Genomic DNA, 20,541 nt, shown 5'->3' with positions numbered 1-20,541 from the left:
CACTAATTATCCTCTACAGAGTGTAGTCTCTGTCAGGTGTTATTTGCTGTCACATCTGCTGATGTGCAGGCCATTTTGTCTAATAAGCCAGACATGTCTGAGAATAAGTTACTCTTTGCTTTTTAAAGTTTATTTACTTATTTTGAGAAAGAACACATATGCATGCAGGAGGGGCAGAGAGGGAAAGCGAGAATTCTAAGCTGGCAGCGTGGAGCCCGTTGTGGACACAGACACAGGGCTCGAACTCATGAACTATGAGGTCATGACTTAAGCTGAAATCAAGAGTTGGACACTTAACTGACTGAGCCACCGAGGCGCCCCAGAATTAAATTTTTCACCTGTGTCCTCTTTAATCTGCATCTTCACCAGAGGTGTCTGGACTTCCTCAGAGTTTTAGACATGTTTAGTGATGAACTAAATGCCAAGGACCTGTGATCCCATCCTTCCTAACTCCACCACCTAAAGAGATCGCCAAGTTCAGTTTTATCCTAGCGCTTAACACTCTCTCTGATGAGAAGATAAATGTCAAAGTCTTTAAGCTTTATTTCAGCCAGTCTTAAATATGCATCAAGGTAAACATACATTTCATTTTAATACTGGGGAAAAAAGTCATAGTGGATTTCTTCAGAGCATTGTTTTTTAGACTTCTTTCAGGCCATTACGTATTTTTTTTAGTTAAGAGTCTAACTCCTTTTTTTTTTTAATGTTTATTTGTTTTTTGAGAGAGAGAGCGTGAGTGGGGGTGGGGCAGAGAGAGAGGGAGACACAGAATCCAAAGCAGGCTCTAGGCTATGAGCTGTCAGCACAGAGCCCAATGCGGGGCTCGAGCTCATGAACCATGCGATCATGACCTGAGCTGAAGTCGGACACTTAACCCACTGAGCTACCCAGATGCCCCAAGAATCTAATACTTAAAAAATCTAATTCTTTTCTCTTCCTGCAAAAGAAGAGAGCATAAGACAAATGGCAGAGGCAGGAGAGGGAGGGCGCGACGGGAGGACTGATGGAAATCTGAGCTACGTGGTGCTGAGGTAGAGTCAGGCTGTACTGACTAATCTCTTCCTGTCGACCTTTACTTGTCACAGGTGTCAGCAACATTTGCCGCAAGTCTGGTAACCAGCCCTGCAATCGGAGCTTACCTTGGACGAGTATACGGGGACAGCTTGGTGGTGGTCCTGGCCACAGCAATAGCGTTGCTAGATATTTGTTTTATCCTTGTTGCTGTGCCAGAGTCGTTGCCTGAGAAGATGCGGCCAGCATCGTGGGGAGCACCCATTTCCTGGGAACAGGCTGACCCCTTTGCGGTAAAAAGTTTGTTTTTTCCTTTGGCAAAAAAGGGAATGTATGATTCAGTGCAATATTGATATTTTGTTGTGGATGTTTCTTTGGGGAAAACATCTTGACAGATTTTTAAAAATGTTTTAAATACTTTTTGGAATAGTTTGGGGAAGATGAAATACATTTTTAAAAGCTAGCTGGGTATCTGTATGTACACTGCCAGAAGATAACACTGCATATTTTTAAGAGCAGGTCAGTGTTTGGGTATAAAACCTTATATCTGTCTTTTTCTAATTCTAGTCCTTAAAAAAAGTGGGCCAAGATTCCATAGTGCTGCTAATCTGCATTACGGTGTTTCTCTCCTACCTACCGGAGGCAGGCCAATATTCCAGCTTCTTTTTATACCTCAGACAGGTAAAATCCTATTCTGCCAAGGTGGACTTTTCTTCCATCGTTTAGTGCCTTAATAACAGAAATATTTAATCTTGAGAGCACTATAATAGAAGGGACTGTTTAAATGAGTCCTATTTTGTAAATAATGGCTCGCTAGAACTCCTCCTGTGTAGTGTGGTTTATGATCCTTATGCATATCTCTTAAGACTTTTGGCTTATGCAGAAAGATATGATTATCCTGTCGATGTATGTGGCTTGAGTTTATGTGTTGCTTATAGACATGATGGGAAGCTTGAAATCCATTCACTTACTCCAGTCTCTTTGTGATTTAGAGCATGGATTAGCAAAGCAGCTAGCCATAATGAGAGTGTTAGTTTTTGCTCCTTAACACTAATCTTACCAAGCATGGTCAAGCCTTTTTTAAGACCTGTAAAAAGCACAAAACAGCGCGATACTTATTTGTAAAACGGACTCAGAGTGCTTGATAGCTGTCTCCAATTTATTAAATCTAAGTCTAGATCAAGGGACTTAGATTTACCTAATCTAAATTAAGTAGCTTTTGTTTTTAGTATGTTAACAGTTAGGATTGGGTTCTCAGTGAAAGCCAGATTCTTCCTCTGAAGAATTCTTTGGTTATGAATGAGTTGTATTTTCTTTTTCTGATGTTAATGTTCAAGTAGTTTGGTGCCCATTTGATGTTAATGTACAAATAGTTGCATTAGTATGGTGTTTGTTGTGCTTTTTTACTAATTAATGTTGCTTTTTCTGGAAACCTTCTAGATAATGAAGTTTTCACCAGAAAGTGTTGCAGCATTTATAGCAGTCCTTGGCATTCTTTCCATTATTGCACAGGTGAGTTTCTTTTTAGAGTGATGAGATAGTTACTCCTGGTTGACCATCCACGTGGGCCTTATGTGATACTCAGGTGACACTTTCTTGATGGAGTCACGAGTGTCAGGAATCTGAGATTTGTAGGTTCAGAAACTCCTGTTTTGTTAAGTGTAGTCTTGATCAGATTTTGGGGACTGACACATATATTAATCAACATATGATGTCTAAACCAGAAAAATAGTTTGATTTACACTGCTTACCTGCATAAAGTCAAATATTTTCTTTTAATTTTTTTTTTTGATGTTTATTTTTGAGGGAGAGAGAAAGAGTGCAGGCGGGGGAGGGGCAGAGAGAGAGGGAGACACAGAATCTGAAGCAGGCTCCAGGCTCTGAGCTGTCAGCGCAGAGCCCAACATGGGGCTTGAACTCTTGAGCCGTGAGATCATGGCCTGAGCCTACATCAGACGCCCAACCAATTGAGCCACTCAGGTGCCCCAAAGTAGAATATTTTATGTTAGTCCTTAAATATTTATTGCATACCTACCATGTGTTGCACACCGGGGATATACCAGTGAACTTAATTAAATCCCTGCCGTTGTAGAGTTTGCATTCTTGTGGGATAAGAGAGAAAACTAATAAATATGTCGATGTAAACATATCAGGTGTAATGAAAACTATAAAGAAAAATGGTACTGGGGATCTAGAGATTGACTGGGGGCTGGGTGTTAATTTTATTTGGAAGGGTTGGGAAGGCCCTGCTGACACAAGGTGACATTTGAGCAGAAACACAAAAGAATGGAGAACAAGCCATGGGAATATCTGGAAGAAGAGGATTCTAAGCAGCAGGAACAGAAATAAAACTCTCAGGACAGACTGTACCTGGCATGTGTAAGAAACAGCCAGGAGCCAAGTACGGCTCTCACACGGTGAGCAAAGGAGAGACCTTTAAGAAATGGAATCTGAAAGGTGGAGAGGGAGCAGATCATCTGGGGCCTCACAGGTTGTCCTAAGATGTGACAGGAAGATAGGAAGCCATTAGAGGGTTTTGAGCAGAGGAATGGCACGAGCTATTTGTCTTGGAAACCCAGTTGGTAGCCCGTGGTTGTCTGATGAATAAGATACTAATCAGCCCAGGAATTTGGATCTCCTTAGGAGATGTTTCACCTTTGCCTCGAAACTGTCTCTGTTCCATAATCAAGTACTGTGCTCCAGTGGCCAGAATTTTCTGTCAGTCCTTCTTTCTGTGAAAAAGCCCCAAACATTTCTTCCTATTTGGCTTTGTTTTTTCTAGACTCTGAGATGATCTAACATTCTCTCCCACCTTAAATCCAGTCTTCTAGATTACAGCTTTGTTTTATTCTGTTCTTAAAATGAAAGGCAGAGTCCATTTAATAGGATTCTAGTATGTTTCACCATCTCTTAGGTGTAGGATTCCTTCTGCAGATCTCATCATTTATGAATTTTTTGGTAGGTCTAGTGATAAACGTCAAATTTAAATTTAAATTCTGTAATATCCCCAAGACCCACACATGCGTACACATGGCAGTATTAGTACTATTTCTAATTTCCATTTTGTCTTGAAGCTCCTTGATCAGAAGTAATGTTGCATTCCATCCTGGCTATCAGAAAAGTGCACTTGAGCTTTGGAGGAAAATATATTGTTGCCTGTATGCATAAGTAGCTTTTGAAAAAACACCTTTCTGAAGCATAACACCAAGGAAACTATACAAATAGAGTAGAGCTTGATGAATTCTCAAGTGTTAAACCAATCTTTAATCCTGGGATAAATCTTACCTGCTCATGATGTCTTATCTTTTTCTTACATTGGTGAGATTGTGAATATTTTGTTGAAGATTTAGATGAAGAGAACTAGCTAACATTTACTCTGACACTTAAGAGATTTATAGCTATAAAGTGTTAGGAAGTTTCATTTCATATGTAACTGGTCATGGAAGCTGCAGGTGCCTAATAAATTCAGGCAGTAACCCTGCGGAACGCTTGAGTGATGTGAGGGTGCTTCAGAGGAAATTTTCCCTCTAGTCAGTAGATGGCACCTGGCACAAAGGACACAAGGTGGAAAACAGTCTCTAAGAGCTGAGAATCCAGAGGGGCAGACATGTGAATACAGGAGGCACGTGGTTGGGTTTATATTTAGAGCACTCATAGTGCCTTGAGTCTGGGAAGAAATGAGGCACCATCCATCCAGCGTTGATGCTACAGCAGACATTATGTACGCGATCCACAAGGAATATGGCACTTAAATGACCATTTAGCTTTCGAGGCCTACATAGAAATACAATTTTTGAGATGAATTTTCACATTTAAAAATAAAGTCAGAAAATCAGTTGGACTTCAAAAACAGGTGAGAGGAAGTATGTGGCATACATAGAAATACTGATAATTACATTGCTGTGTCATTATATGAACTAAAATGTTAAGTATAATATATAACCCCAAAGGTAGAAGAATTATCTTGCATTCTCATTTATCTCAAGTATACATTGAGAATAACTCATTTACGGTTGAACTCTGAAGCCAGTGGAAGATCTGTGTCTTTGAGCCTCCTCTGTAGCAGCACAGAGCTTACAGCTTCCCCTTTGTTCTGTTGTACCGCTTGCCCCTGTGCTTTTGCTCCTGCTGGCCTTTCTGCCTCCCATTCTTCCGCCCTAAGTATCCCTTCTCTGAGCTCCCATATTAACTAGGGCATATCTGTCACTGTACAGAATACACTAGCTTTTACCTGTTTATTTCTGATTATTCTTGCCTTGGTACCAAGATTGTGAGTCTCTATAGTAGCAGAGCTCCGAGTAGACTGTGAGGTTAGGAGTATATCACATTCATCTTGGTTTTTGTAGCACCCTGTACTATGCCTGCACCCAAGTAAGTGCTAAATTAGAGGACATTGGTTTTTTTCATGGTGTTTTAAAAACTTTATTTTTATTTATTTTTATTTTTTAATTTATTTTTGAGAAAGAGTGCAAGCAGGAGAGGGGCAGAGAGAGAGGGAGAATCTCAAGCAGGTTCCGCGCTGTCAGCACAGAGCCCGACATGGGTTTGAACTCATGAACCATGAGATCATGACCTAAGCCAAAATCAAGAGTTGGACGCTTAACCGACTGAGCCACCCAGGTGCCCTGGTGTTTTAAAAACTTTAAAGGAGCACTTGGCTGGCTGATTCAGTAGAGCATGCAACTCTTGATTTCAGGGTTGTGGGTTTGAGCCATATGTTGAGTATACAGATTACTAAAGAAAATAAAGTCTTTTAAAAATAAATAAATAGAAACTTTAAAAATTAGTAGGAAGCATTTCAAAATTAGGAGGTTAGAGGTGCCTCGGTGGCTCAGTTGGTTAAGTGTCTGACTTTGGCTCAGGTCCTGATCTTGCGGTTCGTGAGTTTAAGCCCCATACCCATATCAGGCTCTCTGCTGTCAGCACAGAGCCTGCCTCGGATCCTCTGTCTCCTCCTCTCTGTACCCCTCCACCACTTGCTCTCTCTCAAAAATAAACATTAAAATAATGAGTGAAAATTGGGAGGTTATGTGAAAATATGGGTATGTAGCTTCTCCCCCAAAACAATAAGGTCTGTAAACATGGACAGACCCGCTTCCCATTGGGAGCCAAACAGTTGCTGTCTGTCCCCTTTGGGGCTTTTAGGCCTTATCACTTCTTTGGAGCAAGGAGGCGTGAGTTCATAATGCTTGCACTAATTAAACGTTTACGTGAGTGCTCTCATCTAGTCCTCTGTATGCTGGTGACTCCCACATTTCTACCTCCACGCCAGCCCCTGAGTTCCTGCTTGACACATCTGCTGGGCATCTCAAACCGGACATAACCAGAACTAAAATCTGGATTCCTTCACCTTCGTGCTGCTCATCTCATTTACAGGCATGACCACGCTCCTGGTTGTCAGGGCCACAAACCTTGGTGTCATTCTTGTTGATGCTTGTCATTCTTTCTCCTTACCACACATCCAGTCCATCAGATGGTATCTCCCGTTACCTCTATCTCCAAAATACATTCTGAATTGAAGCTTTTCTCATCATCTCCATTACTAGTGGCCATTACTCACCATCTCCATTACTAGTCTCTCAGCTTCCATAATTGTCTCCCTACAGTTTATTCACTTGGCAAAGAAATTCTTGTGAAGTTTTAATCCTCTTTTTTTGCTTAAAATTTACTTTCCATTGCAACCAGAATAACCCTAGACTCGAAGTGACCTCATTTTGCCCCATTCTCCATGTTGTTGAATACACTCCAGTTCAGGGCCTTTGCACTTGCTGTCCCTGCTTAGAGCGCTCTGTTCTCTGAGATATTCACATAACCACCTCCTCCTCTACCTCCTCATTCAGCTGTCACCTGAGAAGGTCCTTCCCTGCCCATCATGGTTAAAGTAGCCCCTCTGTCACACAATTCCCATTTTATTTTTTTCACAACAGCTACAACCTGGAATTCTCTTGTTAAACAGTGTGCCTATGTCCATCTTCTCTCCAAGACAAGGTATTCTGTTTGCTGACCAGTGCTGTGACCTATTCTCTGACCCTTGGGTCAGTGCCCTTAGACCTAGAATAGCAATGGGATATAGTAGGAACTTGGCAAATATTTGGTAAACTGACCCAAACTCGTGTCAGTTAACTGTTAGCTAGCTGTGTACATCTTGGTTAAGTCATAAGTTATTTAACCTTTGGGACAAAATGAGTTCTACTAAATTAAGGGACACCAAATAATTTTTCTTGTCTAGCACACTATGTATACTAAGCAATTTATTCCATCATTATTGAGAATATTTGTGATGTATCTAGAAATCACACATACTTCCCATCAACACTAAGAACTTACAATAGGTGCTGGGGATACAAAGATTCAGATATTTAAGGAAAGTTCCTGCCCTGGGGGAGAAAATCCGTGTTCCCAGTTAGAGTGTCCTATAAACGGGAAGTTTTTCTTTGCTAACTGCTTACTCTGGGTGAGTTCCCTTTTGTGATTGTGGTTGTTGAAGAATGTAATCCAGTAAGGTTCTGTGCCTTATGAAACTTGGTGGTATACTCACTTGATTTAAGGGAAAATCTGAGAGAAAAAAGCTAGGAGTCTTAATTGTTCAAGAATCTTAAGAATCTTCATTAGCTTTCCACTGGCTTATCTGTAATTAAATCTGAGTAAACTCTTAAATGGTTGTATCCATTTAAAGAATTTGAAACTTCTGTTTGATAATTGTACATTTAAAATGTCACCAGTGGGGTGCCTGGGTGGCCCAGTCGGTTAAGTGTCCAGCTTCAGCTCAGGTCATGATCTCACCATTCTGGAGTTTGAGCCCTGCATCGGGCTCTGCGCTCACAGCTCAGAGCCTGGAGCCTGCTTCGGATTCTGCGTCTCCCTCTCTTTCTCTCTCTGCCCTTTCCCCATGTATGCGCTCTCTTGAGAATGAATAAACGTTAAAAAAAAAATTTTTTTTTTAATGTCAGCCAGTTATCCACTAGTGATTTCCTGAATTATTTTCACTTTTTCCTGTATGGACTTACTAGCTCTTTTAGGTAGTATATTTAATACTTTCATTAAAATAGCAAAAAATATTTTCTAATGTCCCCAGATCATTGCTAAATTTGTTAGCTTTGAAAGAAAAGAAAACCCATCCACTCATAATACTTATTAAATGCTTACTGTGTGCTAAGCACTTTGTGTAAATATCATTTCATCTAACCCACATGACAGAGTTTTGAAGTAGGTAATATTCTTGCCATTTTGGAAGACACTGTTTGAGAGTGAGGTAACTTGCCCAGGGTCATACAGTGAGAGCCAAGATTATGATCCAGGCGGTTTTTCCAAAGGCTCTGTTTCTTAAACTGTACTTTTCCCATATGATACTTGTTATATCTGTTTACTGTTTGCCAAGCATCATGGTGTCAGCAATAATTTGGATGAAGGATGTAGAGTAATTGTCGTACTGTTTTATTTGTATTTAGTCGGAACAATAAGCATTTTGGATTAACTTGGACTTGTAAAAACTTTTAAAGCTATTATGTAACAGGATCTCCAAATCATTAGTTTGAACTTTTTGATGCCACTGCTTACAATTTCTGATTTAGGTGGTCAGTAGAAATGTACTCAACAGAAAGCTCACTTTGCTGTTTCCAGTTGTCTTTTTCCCTGAATCTGGATCTGTGTCAGCAGAGGAACCTTTCATCTGTCTGTGACCTGGAATAATGGTCTCAAGATATATTCAGGGCAATTGTTGAAAAGCCAAAATGTAAAGAAAAGTGGTAATCTTAGATTACAGATTGAAGGAAGTCACCAGTTTTTTGTTTGTTTTTTTTTAAAGCTCTTTTCTGGTATAAACCGTACTATTCTGGTTTTTGTTCTTTTCTAGACCATAGTCTTGAGTTTACTTATGCGGTCAATCGGAAATAAGAACACCATTTTATTGGGTCTTGGATTTCAAATATTACAGCTGGCATGGTATGGCTTTGGCTCAGAACCTTGGTAGGTATATCTTAATTTTTTTTAATTTTGCTGTTTTTTTTATTTTTCCAGCTTTATTGAGGTTATAATTGACAGACTTTTTGTTTGTATTTGCTTCTCATCTAAGGCTGAGTATTAGACTTTAATCTGTCTTCTCCTGTGCTTTTTTCTTTTCCTGTCTAATGTATATAATACAGATTTCTCACTTGGGTATTTGTATATTTGAGACTGGCTTGAGGATAGAAAGGTGTGACATTCTTTTGTATCTATGGGACAGGTTAAAACGGGACATTTTAAAATGAGATTGTTTTTCAGTCTCTACTGGACATTTAATCTGTATCTTCATTAGGAAAAAACATAACCTCAAAGCAGCAAAGCTCTGAAAGCTAGCGTTACTTGCCTTTTTTGTTCTTCTGGTTAGAAGAGAAGTATTGTGTAACACCAGTGGTCATTACTGATGACGATGACACACTAGAAGTTAACTGAGAAAAGCCCAATTGTTTTGGTCCCGGCTTCATGCCAGAGAAGAGTCTCTCTGCTTCTCTTGCCAGTCTGCACTGCAGAGCGAGGGGAAGAGCGACGTTGAGGTCAGGCTGCCCGCGCACACCTCTGTGTTCACAATCACGGGACCGAAGTCCACGCTTTCCACTAATGTTTCATTCACCTGAACGTATCATCTCTTTGGATTTGGATAGGAGTCAGCATCAAGAGCATGTTGATGATGTTTTGTTTTCCAGGCTAGCTTTTACAAAGAGGTGCTCACAATTTAAATTATCAGAAACATTTCACGTCTCAAGCCCAGAACATCCAAGGCTTAGATCAGATCTGTATCCTCACACTGAATCACAAGTCTGTGGGAACACTGCCTGAAGAGTCACTGGCTTGGGAAACATGTAATGATGTTGCGTTAGGTGTATTACCCACTATGCTCAGAGTGCCCCCATCCCCACCCAGTGCTCCAGACCTCGAAGTAACTGGCCCAGAGTCACACAGGAAGGAAGGAAGGAATAGAGCAAGTACAGTTCTCCTTTTCCCTGCACCACAGCCATTTTGCAGCAAGTTACTTGGATTTTTGTGTATTTTTACTGACAGGCACAGTGGAGAATTTATTTTTGTTTGGCTGCTTTGGTTACAGGATGATGTGGGCTGCTGGGGCAGTAGCAGCCATGTCTAGCATTACCTTTCCAGCTGTCAGTGCCCTTGTGTCACGAACTGCTGATGCTGATCAACAAGGTGAGCTGATAAGAATGCATGATGATAATTATTTAAAAGTTCAGAATATTCTAATGCTATGTTCTGTCTCCTTCCTAAGTACAGAATCATAAATGGATCTTTAGGATAAAGAATTTAAAATTGCTTTCACTGTTAAGAGGAAAAGCAGAGTCCAGGGAACTGTCTTGGTGGATACACAACTATGTCTCTCTCTATGTGTGGCCCTGTCTGTTCTCTCGCAAGAAGATCGAGTGATCTAGGTCGGCCACCACATATTCACTATTAAGTGTTTACTCTGATGGATGGGCTGGACACCTTGGGTTTAAATAACCCTTTTATTTAAATCTTATGTTTCAGTTAAAGACATAGACAACATTGTTGTCTTATGCTTTTGTGGTAGGAACATTTGCCTCTTGAAACGCTAAAAGATAATTCTTTGAAAAGGGTATGTTTCCTCTAGTTATAAGGGAAAAAAGGGGTGTTACAAGAGTGGCAATGATCACTTGGTTGCTAAATGAGAAAGGAAAGGCCTGTGGCTAAAGCATAGTGCATTTTACATTTGGGAGAAGATCCCAGAGCAAAAAAACCAAACTCTTAAGAAAAATTTTTTTTGGGGGGCGCCTGGGTGGCTCAGTCGGTTAAGTGGCCGACTTCAGCTCAGGTCATGATCTCGCGGTCCATGAGTCCGAGCCCCGCATCAGGTTCTGTGCTGACAGCTCAGAGCCTGGAGCCTGTTTCAGATTCTGTGTCTCCCTCTCTCTGACCCTCCCCCATTCATGCTCTGTCTCTCTCTGTCTCAAAAATAAACGTTAAAAAAAAATTTATTATTTTTTTTTAAATTTAAGTTTATTTATTTTGAGAGAGAGAACAAGCAGGGGGAGGGGCAAAGAGAGAGGGACAGAGGATCTGAAGTAGGCTCTTTGCCAACACAAGACAGTCCACTGTGGGGCTCGAACTCACAAACTGTGAGATCCTGACCTGAGCCAAAGTCAGATGCTTAATTGACTGAGCCACCTGCCAGGCACCCCAACCCAAACTCTATAAAAAGGGTCTATATTTGATGAAATGGGGTCTTAAATAGCTGCTTGGGACAGTTTTTAACAATTATACTTGTGAACTAATGCCTTATTTTTAGCCGGCGATGTTTCAAAGGGAAATAAAGTGCTTTTGCCCACTTATTTAAACTAGGCCTGTGTATGGGTCGGGTATACATTGACTTCGTATTTGCTGCTTTCGCTTTGTAGAGCTGATGGCCTCTAAGTACTTTTTAATGTCATCGTAGTAAATTGCTAGTGTCTGAGTAAAGAAAGCTTTGGTTTTAGATTGACTTACTGTTTGCATGGGTTCTAAGGTAGGAAAAAAAAAGTAAGCGGAGCATTACATAATTTGTGGAAACGATTTAGGTGTTGTTCAAGGAATGATAACAGGAATTCGAGGACTGTGCAATGGTCTGGGACCAGCTCTTTATGGATTCATTTTCTACATATTCCATGTGGAACTTAAAGAACTGCCAATGACAGGAACAGACTTGGGAACAAACACAAGCCCACAGCACCACTTTGAACAGGTAATTCCTCATTCACATGGTGAAAATATAGTTCATTTGGCTGGATTACAAGATAAATGGGTTTTGGTCACTAAAGTTTTTACGTGAGATTATTTTAGATCTACGACACTTAAAAACCAAAGCCTAAAAGGACTGTGTTCTCCTGTCTACCCCTTTTTGAAATTGGACATACCTTTTCCTTCGAGAATTGTTTAAATATTCTGGTTTGTCCTATTACACATAACAGCATAGATTAACAACCGTTCATCTGTAGTACAATTTGTCTCTCATCCGGGACTTTTGTACTGCGGGAGTTCCCTATATTAAGCCTGCCTTCTGTACGAAAAGTCAGTTAGGTGCTGATAAACGTCTTTTGTTCACTTGTTTGCTGTACTTTCCCCCCATACAACTGAAAATGTGAACGGCAAACATTATCATTTTAGCCAATACAAACAGCTCATCAGTTTCCTTGCTTGTTCAGCAGAGTTCCACACTGATCTAACCAGCTAAGACTACTTTTAAATGAAAATGAGTGTTTGTTTGTGGGCTACCCACAGGTTAAACTGGCAGTGCAAGTTTTTGCTAAGAATGAATGTAGTTTGGACTAAAACAAAGGTTTGATTCTTAATGGTAACGGCATTAGCTGTATTTTCTTCACCTTTAGTTACTAGAGAATATATTTACCTTTTAAAGAAAATAGTCATGGATTCTGTTACTGTAGTTCATAGTGTATACTAGATTTTATTACTCTTGAGATCTTGAACAGATTAAGCGAAGGCTCATCATAGAACGTGTTCCGATTTTGTGATGACAGTGTATTTTTGCATAGGCTGTTTTTAAAACAATCTTTTGGCTGTTTCTTGGGACCAGTTGTTATCCTCAGAATATTATAGTGAGCGTGTCCCTTTTCTTCTAAAAAGCAAATGCATGTTCTAACCATGGCTTTAACGGAGAAAGAGAGGTGGTCTTGGCTTATAATTCATGGTAGTCTGTTACTACTAAAAGATGAGCAGTTCTTAAGACAGAGATGCTCTGTGCAAAAATCCTAATTCTCTTTTCCTTCCTCAGAATTCGATCATCCCTGGCCCCCCCTTCCTCTTTGGAGCCTGTTCCGTACTGCTGGCTCTGCTTGTTGCCTTGTTTATTCCAGAACATACCAATTTAAGCTTGCGGTCCAGCAGCTGGAGAAAGCACTGTGGTGGTCACAGCCACCCCCATAGTACACAAGCGCCAGGAGAGGCCAAAGAACCTTTACTCCAGGACACGAACGTGTGATGACTGAAATCAGGAAGACTTTTCTACCACACCCAGGTCTTAGTTTTCACCTGTAGTTCTGGATGTACATTCCATTTCCATCTCAATGTACTTTAAGATTGTCTTAAGAAATGTATCTGCATGAACTCGTGGGAACTAAAGAAAGAACCAGAACCAGACAGTTTTCCAAAGATGTTACAATTTCTTTTGAAAAGAAACCTTTTGTTTATTAGCACCAATTTCTTGCCACTAAGCTTTTTTGTTTTATTATACATCCTTTAATTAAAAACTATATACGTACCTTCTTAGATACTAGCAACGTCTCTGCTACCATTTCCTTCAGGTGTTGAGCTTTAACTCTATGCTGACTCACAGTGAGACAGAGTAGGTAGTACGGTTATGGACCTGTTAGTTTTAACATTGTAAAATCTTGGGTCAAATAATTCAAAGCCTTAATGCAGATGCACTAAAGTAAAGAAATGGTAAATGAACTGTTTGCATTTAAAAAAAGAAAAAAACTTAAGAAAATTGTACTAAATCTGAATCATGTTTTAAGCTTGTTTGTAGTAATTTTATTTTAAAAACATTCACCACTGTTTTTGAAATGAGAAAGTATCAGCCATTTAGAATTTAAATTGGGGTAGAGTCTGTAAATCTAAACACTGGCTCGAATTTGTTTCCCCAGCTACTTCTACCACTATTCTTTTAATGTTTGCATAATCATAAGAACCTCAACACTTGAATACATAATCTAAAATTATATAGTAAAGCTGGTAGCCTTGAAAATGTCAATGTGATATCTGTATGTAGATAAATATATATAGTGGCCTTTCAGGACTGTCACAGTAACACTTTATTTACAGAGCTAATGTTTGTCCTAAATTTTCAGGACCCTAGAAGAGAGCTTTATACAATTCCTGATGTGAATTTCTCTAAAGTGTATATTTTTGTGTCCAGTTATATTATTTAAAAAAGTGTTACTTTGTAAAAATTGTACATAAAGTATTGTATAGTTTACACTGTTTTCATCTTGTGTGTGGTTATTGCGCAATGCTTTTTAAACTTGGAACATTCACTATGGTTAAATAAGATCTTAAACGAAATGTAAATATTCTGTTAATAAAATTAAATATTTTAATGATTTTTTTTTAAAAGAAAAGTCTTGATCTGTGATTCCCTAGAAGGTCTGTTTGGGCTTTATTTGTTACCATCATCGTTTTTACAGTAACAAATCAAAGCTTTACACCTTTTTCCCTTTCAATCCCTTTTTTCTCCCGTACTACAAAACACTCTGGTAGGAGGACAAAAGAAATGAAACCCTGGTCCATAAATTAAATGCAAGTACTTAAATTCTAAGCACAGTCGGTAGTTGCAGATGAGTCCGGTTGATGTTTTCATATACCTTTTACATGTCTCACTCCATAAATACTTTATTAACAAAGCTCACAGTTTACAGAAATACGTTCATTGCAACCTGGTGATTAACACATGTACAACTGTACACTGCAAAACAATTTCAAATAAAAACTACTTGTAGATCATAAATCCCATCCAGACACTGTCACGTTTTATACATATCACGTAATATTTACAGGAAAGATTACCACCAAGAGGTTACTTTCCAGATGATTAGAAGTGCTCTGAAGTTAGTGTAACCAAGTATTCTTACTAATATAGTATATATTTAAATGACAAAAATCCAACCCCATAATGGTTACTAAATGTTTTAGAATAAATCCCCTAGTTAAGATTGCTTGCAACTGCCAGCAACGTTTCACAGTATCATAGGACTCAATATTGTGGCTTCAGAAAAATACTAGCAAAGATTCTCTGTCTTACCGTGAACCCAATGACACTGGTATGCCATTAATGTCTTCAATGTCTCTTTCTTCATCTGTGTGGTGAGGGAGGTCCTTCAAAATAGTTTTTTTGTGTTTTTTTTTTTAAATTTTTAATGTTTATTTTTATTGTGAAAGAGACTGAGGGGGTGGCGGGGCAGAGAGAGAAGGAGACACAGAATCTGAAGCAGGCTCCAGGCTCTGAGCTGTCAGCACAGAGGCCAACGCGCAGGGTTCAAACTCAGGAGCCTTGAGATATGACCTGAGCCAAAATCAGATGCTCAACCGAGCCACCCAGGCGCCCCTCTTCAAAATGGTTTTTTAAATATCACACAAGTATTAGCAATCTTTGCAAACAAAAACTGATTTATAGGTTTCATAAGACAATGCTGCTTTGTACTGGGTGGTGGTCAGCAAGAAAACAAATTGGGGACCCTCTGATACTGGGTGAATTTTTTTTTACCTAATTTTTTCCAAGTAATTCTTACTTGAAACACTTGGTTACAGGGAAAACAGCTGTTAACTTCTAACAGTTATTCAATTTGCCTACTTTATTAAGCAAACGTTAAAATGAACCCATTGATATAAAAAAACAAATACAATGAATATTCATGATGCTCTTCCAGTATTTTTTATAGTACTAATTTTTAAAATATTCTAATACAGATGTAACTGCAAAACAAACTCATGAAATTCAAAAAAGAGAAAAAAATAGATGTGTCAAGACTTCCAGAAAACATTAAAATCCTATAAACTTTGCAGTTCAAATGATTAAAAGCACTTTCTGCCTAATCTGGTTATGTAAATATGCTGTCCAAATTATTTTTATAATTTATCAAAATAAGTAGACTTGTTTAATAGCTAATTTAAAGAGGTTGCAAGGAAAATATTTATTTGCTATGAAGGATTTATTTTCATTCAAGGTAATTTTAGGACTTTTCCCTTTACTATAAACATCAATAATATAGGTTATCTTTGGAGATAATCATTTTCCCTCATAATTCTCAGGTGTCAAAACTTTTATTTTACCAATGAAAATAAAATGAATTATTAACATTCTTTGGTTTCATATTCTGTCTGAGCAGGTTTTCATTTACCCAGATACTCAATAGGACTAGAATGTCCCTTAAAAGGACCAACTCTTTCCTTCGAACTTCTGAGAATTTCTAAGGATTCGTTTAATAAAATTCATACTATTATTCTATAAAACACCGTGTTCACACACTAAAAAGTGTCATTTACTCAGAATCCTCACTCAGAATCCCCCATGGGCTCCTCTACCTTGCCATAAAAGACAGTGGTCCTTTAAAAAGGATCCAAACGATCTAATACGTTAAGCTCAAGTAACCTTGGAAACTTGCTTGGCTTAGGATTTGATCTATGCTGTTCATATATTTTTAAACCCTGTGAATTTCTAAAATTTCAATAAAAAGTAAAAGGTCACACTAGCATCAACTGTTCGCTAACTGCCCAGGGAAATAGGCTGACGGTGCAGAAGGGAGCACAGGGGGCTTTGAAGATGTCTGTACTGCTCCGAAAGTGCCATCTTTCTGATGGTCTGCAAATGAGGACAGAAAAACATTATTCGTATTCACTAAGTCTTTATATAATACAGTGAATCCACAATGTACAAGCCATTTCAACAATGTCTTCTCACCTGGATTACTGAAAAGATTTTGGCTGAGTCCGCGTAAAGGAATGCTATCTTCCCTTTTCTTCAGATATTTGGATTCCAGCCCTAAATTTGCACCACTTGAAAGGAAAATGGTATTTATTTTTACAAAGTCTTGTTTTCACTTAATAGTTAATTCTGAAGGTTTGTCTAATCTATCTATATATATATATACATATACTATATGTAAAATAATTTACGTTATATTTATAGCTTTGTTCTTCAGTGTTTTTTTAAATTTATTTTTAATGTTTGTTTATTTTTGAGATAGAGACAGAACGTGAGCAGGGAAGCGCAAAGAGAGAAGGAGCTGCAGAACTCTCAGCAGGATCTAGAGGCTCTGAGCTATTAGCACAGAGCCCGAAGCGGGGCTCAAACTCACGAACTGTGAGATCATGACCTGAGTCAAACGACTGAGTTTAACTGACTGAGCCACCCAGGCACCCCTCTTCAGTGCTTTCTTAAGCAAACAATTTATCCACAAGCCAAAATACCCTTCTTCCCAGTAAACTAAGTAGCACTAATAAGTCATAGAGCTAAGATAAAGAATGTAGGCTAGCAGCGCATGGGTGGCTCAGTCGATTGAGCGTCTGACTTCAGCTCAAGTCATGATCTCGCAGTGCGTGGGTTCGAGCCCTACGTCAGGCTCTGTGCTGACAGCTAGGAGCCTGGAGCCTGCTTCAGATTCTGTGTCTCCCTCTCTCTTTGTCCCTTCCCCACTCACTCTCTCTCAAAAATAAACATTAAAAAAAAATTCTTTTTAAGAATGTAGGCTAAATGAAAGTCTAGTACTATGAAATTGTAAAACAGCAGCACTTAAGTGATGATACATGATGAAAACACATGTTCATGCTTCAAGAATACCCTTATTATTTAATAACTTCTATTTCATCTTGTATTTAATGAGTAAGATTTTTCCTTTGCCAAAAGCTCTTCAAAATTTTGTTAATACTTCAGTTGTCACTAATAAGCACTATTAAAATTAATACACAATAATGAATTCTAGTCAGATAAATACAAGTATAAACTGCGAAAAAACAGGGAGGGGCATTTATGTAGTCATATATTACCCTTTTCTACTACCATAGTCCTACTTTCTAAATCCATCCAGTGCTAAGTTTCTCTAGTAGTTCCTTATAACAAGAATTTAAAGGCACTTGTAAAACAATGACATTACATTCTTAAAATGATCTTTTTCCAATTTTCAGAGAAGAATTAAGTGGGTGAACAGGTATTTCCTTCAATTTTAACTTTTAACCTTTGATATCCACTGCCACTTTTTCCTAGCTGACAGTGAATAAAGGAAAAAAAAAACTAAAAGAGAAAACAGTCAAAATAGCTGACCAGTCCTAATTTTATGGACACACGATTATGTTTGATTTTGTACCACAAATATGATCATATTTTCTGCAAGTGAAACTGCTGTTGGGTGTATGAACGTTAACTGTATCAACACCAAGTTCTACCATTAACACGATTTGCAGGTGCTCCACCTCCTGAACAAGTGTGAGATTATATAAAAATTTCAGGACTTCAAAGAATTCTGACTTTTTTTTTTTAAAAAGAGGCTCACCAACTATTATAATACTCGCGTTGGTGCCAATTTTAGAGAAGCCAATGAATAAGAGCCAGCTCATGACAGGCCTTAAAGTGATTAAATTTTAACTAAGAAGAGTTAGTAAGAAAAAAATATTACAAACATGAAGAATACCCAGAAACAAGTTTTCATGCGTTACAAACTTCACTATGTAAAACCTGTGTAAGGTCTAAAAAAGAGGAAGGAATTTCTGAGTAGGCAAAACAGAAGTCACAAAGCTTATTTCGTTAGGTATGGGACAATCTCACAAGCCTTGTTATTCTCAGCAAAGAATTCTAGCAGTTTGAAAGAGCTGGCTTCTCAGAGCACTTTACACTAGCAGCATTAATTCAGAAAAATGGAGAGCTTTCCAGAGGCAAACACAGCCATACAGGAAAACAAAAACAAAAACCACCAAGTAAGAGGAATTAAAAAGATTTCTAATCTACTTGCCCAAAAGCATATGAAAGGGAGATCTTCAGTTATGTAGGAAAGTCTCTTAAAAAATAAAATTTTACTGTATGTTTAACTGTATCTTACAGTTTAAAAAAATTATGGAAAATCTTTTTTTAATGTTTATTTATTTTGAGAGAGACTGAGAGAGAGAGAGAGAGAGAGAGAGAGAATATCCCAAGCAGGCTCCATGCTGTCAGCATAGAGCCAAACACAGGGCCTGATCCCATGAACGGTGAGACCATGACCTGAGTGAAAATCAAGAGTCAGATGCTTAACCAACTGAGCCACCAAGGCGCCCAGGGAAATCTATTTCTTACAGAGAAAAGTGACTCTAGCTTCAATCCCACTGATCAGTAACTTAAAATGTCACAGATAAATAAGTGGGCATCAAAGCTTTCAAACACCGATAAAAATTATTTAGGATGACTTTCAAAAGTGCAAACATTAAATTTTATGACAAGTACTTACTTTTCCTTATCAGTTGAGCAAGGCATACTAATAGTTGTTCCTGTTTGAACATCTCCTAGTGACGTATTTGGTTTTGTAAACTGCAAGTTAAACTGAACCTGTGAAGAGGGAAAACACCTCATGTAACTGAGTTAGTGAGAACGGAGGCAGTTCCATATGGAGATGGATGGTTAAAACTTCTTTCTCATGTATCTAGAACATAGAAGAACAGGTTCAACAAGTTATTTTATAACACAAGAACATTTTCCTGAAGAGATTTAACAACAAAAATCCTATTTCTCCTTGCCAAAAATATTCCTGTGATAGAAGCAAGATGAACAGTGCAACATGATCTCTTAACAATTATTTTGAAACAAAAACACTAATGCAGCCAATCCTTGTACAACATGGGTTTGAACTGTAGGGGCTATTTATACGGACTTTGGTCAATAAATACAGTACACCAGTAGAATGCGGTACCATCTGTCTCCTCATCCCCACCCAGTTAGCAAAGCTGGATCCTGAAGTAACACCTACTCCTTACCCACTTGACTCCCTAGTTTCTGCTTACAGGAAATGCTGACAAGCAATAAGCTGCTAGTTCCCTGGGGATTTTAGCTCACCACCTCAGAGAACATCCACCATGGTGGACGGCACCCCTGCCTGCTGTCTGCTCTTCACTGCAGGCTCCCTCCTTGTTGTTCTGGGGTTTCCCCAGACCCTCCAGTGGTGTGGTATCTTTCATTCTGTGATCCTTGCCCAACTACAACCAGTAACTGGCCCTGCCACTTCAGCAAGAATCTCTCTCCAGAGCCGGTTCCTTTACTGCCTCTCAGCTCAGGCCTCAGTGAACTAACCATGCACACAGGGAGTGGAATGAGGAGTGCCAAAAGCAGGGGAGAGTCCAGCCTACCCGTATGCTTCCTCTACATTCCCTTTGTTTGTAATCATTTGGCAACTTCTTATGTTTCAATCACAATATAAAATACATTCATGGGGAAGACAGGGGGAAAATATATATATTTTTTTTTCACACACACATACATATATATATATATATATAAAATACAGTAAATTTCAGGGAAGTTAAAAGTTATACATGATTTTTTGACAATGCAGGGGTCAATGCCTTCTAACCCCGGCACTTAAATAAGTATCAGGGCACCTGGGTGGCTCAGTTGGTTGAGCATCCAACGCTTTTTTTTTTTAATGTTTATTTTTGAGAGAGAGAGAGAGAGAGAGCAAGCAGGGGAGGGGCAGAGAGAGAGAGGGAGACACAGAATCCGAAGCAGGCTCCAGGTTCTGAGCTGTCAGCACAGAGCCCGACATGGGGCTCAAACTCACGAACTGAGAGATCATGACCTGAGCCGAAATCGAACGCTTAACCGACTGAGCCACCCAGGCACCTGGAGTATCCAACTCTTGATTTCAGCTCACGTCACAATCTCACAGTTTGCGAGTTTGAGCTTACCGCCCCCTGTCAGGCTCTGTGCTGACAGTGCAGAGACTGCTTGGGATTCTTTCTCTGCCCCTCTCCTGCTTATGCTCTCTCTCAAGATAAATAAATATACTCAAAAAAAATTTT

The 20,541-nt window shown here is 39.0% G+C and overlaps 2 protein-coding genes across 4 annotated transcripts in view; one reads left to right on the top strand and one right to left on the bottom strand.

Moving 5' to 3' along the window:
- The window catches only part of SLC71A1 (solute carrier family 71 member 1), a 42,858-nt gene extending 28,867 nt beyond the window's left edge, over positions 1 to 13,991 (top strand). For both annotated transcript variants that reach the window (XM_060624983.3, XM_060624984.3), the window contains exons 6-12: positions 1,086 to 1,304; positions 1,579 to 1,692; positions 2,452 to 2,523; positions 8,864 to 8,976; positions 10,091 to 10,188; positions 11,571 to 11,734; positions 12,782 to 13,991. In XM_060624983.3, the coding sequence (XP_060480966.1) occupies positions 1,086 to 1,304; positions 1,579 to 1,692; positions 2,452 to 2,523; positions 8,864 to 8,976; positions 10,091 to 10,188; positions 11,571 to 11,734; positions 12,782 to 12,988 (987 nt within the window). In that variant the 3' untranslated portion in view covers positions 12,989 to 13,991. The remainder of the gene's footprint in view (positions 1 to 1,085; positions 1,305 to 1,578; positions 1,693 to 2,451; positions 2,524 to 8,863; positions 8,977 to 10,090; positions 10,189 to 11,570; positions 11,735 to 12,781) is intronic.
- Positions 13,044 to 20,541, bottom strand: part of SASS6 (SAS-6 centriolar assembly protein) — a 62,828-nt gene continuing 55,330 nt past the window's right edge. For both annotated transcript variants that reach the window (XM_078451620.2, XM_078451621.2), the window contains 3 exons: positions 18,978 to 19,075; positions 16,463 to 16,557; positions 13,044 to 16,363 (listed from right to left, as the gene is read on the bottom strand). In XM_078451620.2, coding sequence (XP_078307746.1) covers positions 16,257 to 16,363; positions 16,463 to 16,557; positions 18,978 to 19,075 — 300 coding nt within the window. In that variant the 3' untranslated portion in view covers positions 13,044 to 16,256. The remainder of the gene's footprint in view (positions 16,364 to 16,462; positions 16,558 to 18,977; positions 19,076 to 20,541) is intronic.

This window comes from Panthera onca, chromosome C1 (assembly GCF_046562875.1).
Source record: "Panthera onca isolate mPanOnc1 chromosome C1, mPanOnc1 haplotype 2, whole genome shotgun sequence".
Taxonomy (NCBI): Eukaryota; Metazoa; Chordata; class Mammalia; order Carnivora; family Felidae; genus Panthera; species Panthera onca.
Note: the sequence above shows the minus strand (reverse complement) of the source record. Positions and strands in the feature narration are given on the sequence as shown.